Source organism: Puntigrus tetrazona, chromosome 18, assembly GCF_018831695.1.
Source record: "Puntigrus tetrazona isolate hp1 chromosome 18, ASM1883169v1, whole genome shotgun sequence".
In the NCBI taxonomy this organism is placed as follows: Eukaryota; Metazoa; Chordata; class Actinopteri; order Cypriniformes; family Cyprinidae; genus Puntigrus; species Puntigrus tetrazona.
Genome location: NC_056716.1, coordinates 20,326,573 through 20,330,873, shown reverse-complemented (window position 1 = coordinate 20,330,873; position 4,301 = coordinate 20,326,573). Strand labels below are relative to the sequence as shown.

The window sequence follows — 4,301 nt, the reverse complement described above, 5'->3', positions numbered from 1 at the left end:
CATTACCTGACTGGCCGAATAATGGATGTTTGGAAAATAATAATTGGGAAATAATATTATTATTGCTGAAAGATTTGCTTTGAAAGTATTTTAACTATCAAAAATAATTACAAAGAAAACCCCCATCAAATTAAATGGTATTAAGTAGGATTTTGTAAACGTACTCTTTTTTTTTTTTTTTTTTTTTATAACTTTAGAAAATTATTTTATACAGTGTAGCGACACAGCAATTACAAACTTCACCTTAAACAACCGGTTTACATGTAAAATAACAGTTAATAGCAAAAAGTTCAAAGTTAATAGCAAATATAGTGCCAAGCAGCCTCAGAATCTCAGTCTAACAATTTAACATCCTTGATATTTAAACAAAAAGAAACGCTCTGAATTAGTGGTGTGAAAAAATTAAGAGTAATCACATCCAAAATTAAAGTTTTTCTTTACATAATGTGTGTGTATATTACGTATAATCATATGTAACGCACATATATTTTGAAACTATTTACAAGTATTCACATATAATTTATATATATATATATATATATATATATATATATATATATATATATATATATATATATATATATATATATATATATAAACTAAACTTAACATATTTCTCTTTAAATATACATGCATGTAATAAATACACACAGAATGCACACATTTTAATTAACCAAATATTTTTTTTTTATTTGCGATGAATCATTGCACAGCAATTTTATGTATATATAAACACACGTGCATTTAAGATAACATGCGTTTTGTTTATATGTTAAATATATTTATGTATAATAATTATACCAATTAAACACAGTACACAAAAACTTTTATTTTCGGATGCGATTAATTGTTGCATAGCACTACTCTGAATCCCTCCTGAGGAGCCGGACTGAAGACAGGGAAGCACGTGAACGAGTGTGTGTCCTAGAGCGAGGGAATATTAGTGCATGCCACAAATAACTCGGACTACAGCCAGAGAAACGCTTGATTAATAACAGGCTTCAAACAGTCCACCTAAAATGGTCTTAATGCTGCCAAGTTAATACTTAAACTATACGTAAGCTCCTATGTGAATGTCTAAACGGTGTATTTAAATCGATCTGGACAATGCGTGCATGTGGCGGTCAACCAAACAATTTCTCTTTCTCTCACCAGATCGAGTTTTCCCAGCAAACCCGGGAAGCTTCCAGAATCACGGGGTGGTAATGCCATGGAAACCGTCACCGTTCCTTCAATAGCTTCGAGTGTCGGGGCAAGAGAGCGCCGCGCGGTCTGGAGGGCCCTCCTGCATAAAGGACCCCCGGCGAAACACGCCAACACACCGGCCAATCAAAGCGGGGAACATTTCCGGGAGCGCCGGCATGTCCTCCGAGGGTCACGAGGTCGGCTGATGCGCGTGGGATGCGTCCTCGGCACATGCCAGGTACAAAACCTCAGCCACCGACTCTATCAGCTGAACGGCCAAAGCGGACGGCAAGACGCGCCGATCAATCCCAGGAGCCCACATAGTTACGGATGAGGCTACGAACGCACAGCAAAAAGACCTATCCAAAAATGTGACTACAGAAGACCACCAGCAGGCAACCAATCAACAACTGGCATAATCGATTTACGGCCGTCCTGTCACGGGAAATCTAATTCTCTTTAATCTTTTGAAATAAAAGAGTCAATTAATGTGCTTACAGGAGAGTGAAGAACTCTAAACGAACATCTATTGAAACAAAAACAACTTGCTATGAACTTCTGCCATTTTGACGTCATTTATCATTAACATACGGCACGGTCGCCGACATTAACCTGCAAGCTTCTATTTAAATGTTCAGAAACCTGCCCTGGCCTTTAATACGGAGAAGTAAAGAGAATGTTTGATGTTACACATAAACACCGGAGAAGTGTTATGAACAATGAGGGAAGGTTTGAGAAGCACCTACAGCTCTGAGGACCCTGCTGTCCTGAACAGAGTTTTCATTTCAGCAAGGATTGTTTATTCAATCGCTTTAATGTTTTAAAGGAATGCAGCTTTGGAGCCAATAGAAAACACTACTAAAAACAACTTAGTGGATCTCAGGGAAGAGAATTGAAGTGTAAACACTATACGTGCCCCTTTAACAATTAATAATCCTTTTCTAAAGGTCAAAGGTGACTTTTTTATACTCATGCCCTTCTGTAATGAAGTGACTTAAACCTTCATTATCTTTAGAGTAATCCCACACCGTCTCTCGCTCTCTAAGCCAGGACAAATCACCCTTGACTGAGCCACCTAAAGCCGAACAAAACTACTTATTTATGAATCTAACCCCAAATATCAAACCAGATGGTTATTTAAAGTGCCTCCATTATGGGTTATGAAAGGTTCATATTTTGAGTCCTAAACAACAGGTTGACACGCATGCAAGGTCAAAAAACATATTAATTGTTTTATAATATGCATTAATTTTTACCCTATTTTACTCCCAAACTATTCATTCAATTATTAATTTTTCCAAACCCCTTCGATGATTGGTCGATTTAATTTAAAGCAGTGTTTGTAAGCTTTTAACGCTTCAAAAGCGGCACCTAGATTTATTTTCATTCAGACCAATGCGAAAAAAGACCAACAAGTGGGTGGGGAAATATGCTAATGTTTGATTTTGACGTCAATACAAAACGACTAGTTTTAAAACGATTATTTTTTAGTGATTCATAATCAACACTTTTTCTGAGACACAGTAACTTTATACACGGCGCGCTTTCTGATTTAAAACCTAGAGCCATAACACACTGCATGAAAGCTCAAAAATCCATAATAGGGGCACTTCAAAATAAAGATAGCGCAAAAGGTTTGTTAGGATCCAAATGATTAAAAAAACAACAATTTTGAATTGAAATTTGGATGTATTTGGATTCTAATTCCTATGTTATTGGTCATGTCACAATGTTAATCCCGATGCATTTAAAAGCCCTAAATTTGTGGAAATACGTGGAAATCAGAGTGCTAGATTTTCAGCAAATAACTTTCATTAAATAATGCTCAAAACATTTGCATTTAGTTCTAAGAAAAAGCTCTGTATTTTCTCGCAGAAACCATTCGCTTTGATATTTTGTCATCTTAACAATAACTGTTTCCAAACAGGTTTCCGGAGCTTTCCTCTCATCAGCCATTGGCGGAAACGGTCCCATCCCAAACTCACAGTATTGGCTGAGCCACCGTCAACTTGTTCAGACCAAGAGAGTAATGTTATAAGCGTCAGTCACGGACCCACTCTCCGGGGGAAACGAAAGTCTTACTTATAGCCGTCTCTGCGCTTCACGCTAAGACTGGAGAAAGTATTTTCACTTCGAAAAATTACACACAGCCACTTTAAATGCGTCCGCATACCTTCTGGGACCACTGTATATTCCCATTTAAACTTTTAAAACGTCAAGCCTTCATCCGTAAAGCTCTCAAACGTTCAACACCGTCTGATCGCGTACGTCGCCGCATGCCAGTCTCGCAACATAAAATCACAAATACAAATAAAACATGGGCGACAAATATAAACACGATTCTCCGGCCGAACAATCACGCATACACAAACACCTACAGTTTGTCATAGCGTGTCAGCGGTGGAATGTCTGCTATCCTCATGTACACAGATAGGTCAAAGGTCGCCATTAAACCTAAAGCACTTTAAAAGCAACACGATCAATTTTAATGCCACCGACTTGAATGGAAGAGATGTTATTTAAATCTAAGTTAACAAAAGCTTGTGTAAATATTTTGCGAGTGTGTAATGGCCGGACATTTGTAGTTACGTGCCAACGCTGTGTGTTTTAATACGATTTAGATGTTTCAATAAACAAAAATGCAAATGGTTATCGCTTTTTTTGTTTTGTTAGTGTCACGTGGGCGGCTGTGACAGAATGCAAAAGCTTATGTACAAAAAGCAAAAGTTTATGCACAGATCATTAGCACTTTGACCTCCTGAGTCAGAGCGACACCTGTGGTATTATCAATAGGTCAGCATGACCCAAAAAGCAGTGGGGTAAAATCAGCGTGACACAAGGTCTCGCTTGGCTTACTGCTTTCATAAAATCAGCAGAAATATGACACAAATATGAAAAAAAATTCACTGCCAAAAGTTTGGGGCTGGTAAGATTTTTCAATGTTTGTTAAAAGGGGTCTCTTCTGCTCACCATGCTGCATTAATTAGAGCAAACATACAGTAAAACAAATATTAGTAAATACATTTAAAAATGTCATTTATTCCTGTGATGCAAAGCTAAATTTTCAACATCATAACTTCACTCTTCAGTGTCACGTGATCCTTCAGAAATCATTT

The 4,301-nt window shown here is 37.2% G+C and overlaps 1 protein-coding gene across 2 annotated transcripts in view; it reads left to right on the top strand.

Moving 5' to 3' along the window:
* The window catches only part of adm2b (adrenomedullin 2b), a 10,286-nt gene extending 6,451 nt beyond the window's left edge, over positions 1 to 3,835 (top strand). For both annotated transcript variants that reach the window (XM_043265082.1, XM_043265081.1), the window contains one exon: positions 1,156 to 3,835. In XM_043265082.1, coding sequence (XP_043121017.1) covers positions 1,156 to 1,519 — 364 coding nt within the window. In that variant the 3' untranslated portion in view covers positions 1,520 to 3,835. The remainder of the gene's footprint in view (positions 1 to 1,155) is intronic.
* Positions 3,836 to 4,301: the final 466 nt, after the last annotated feature.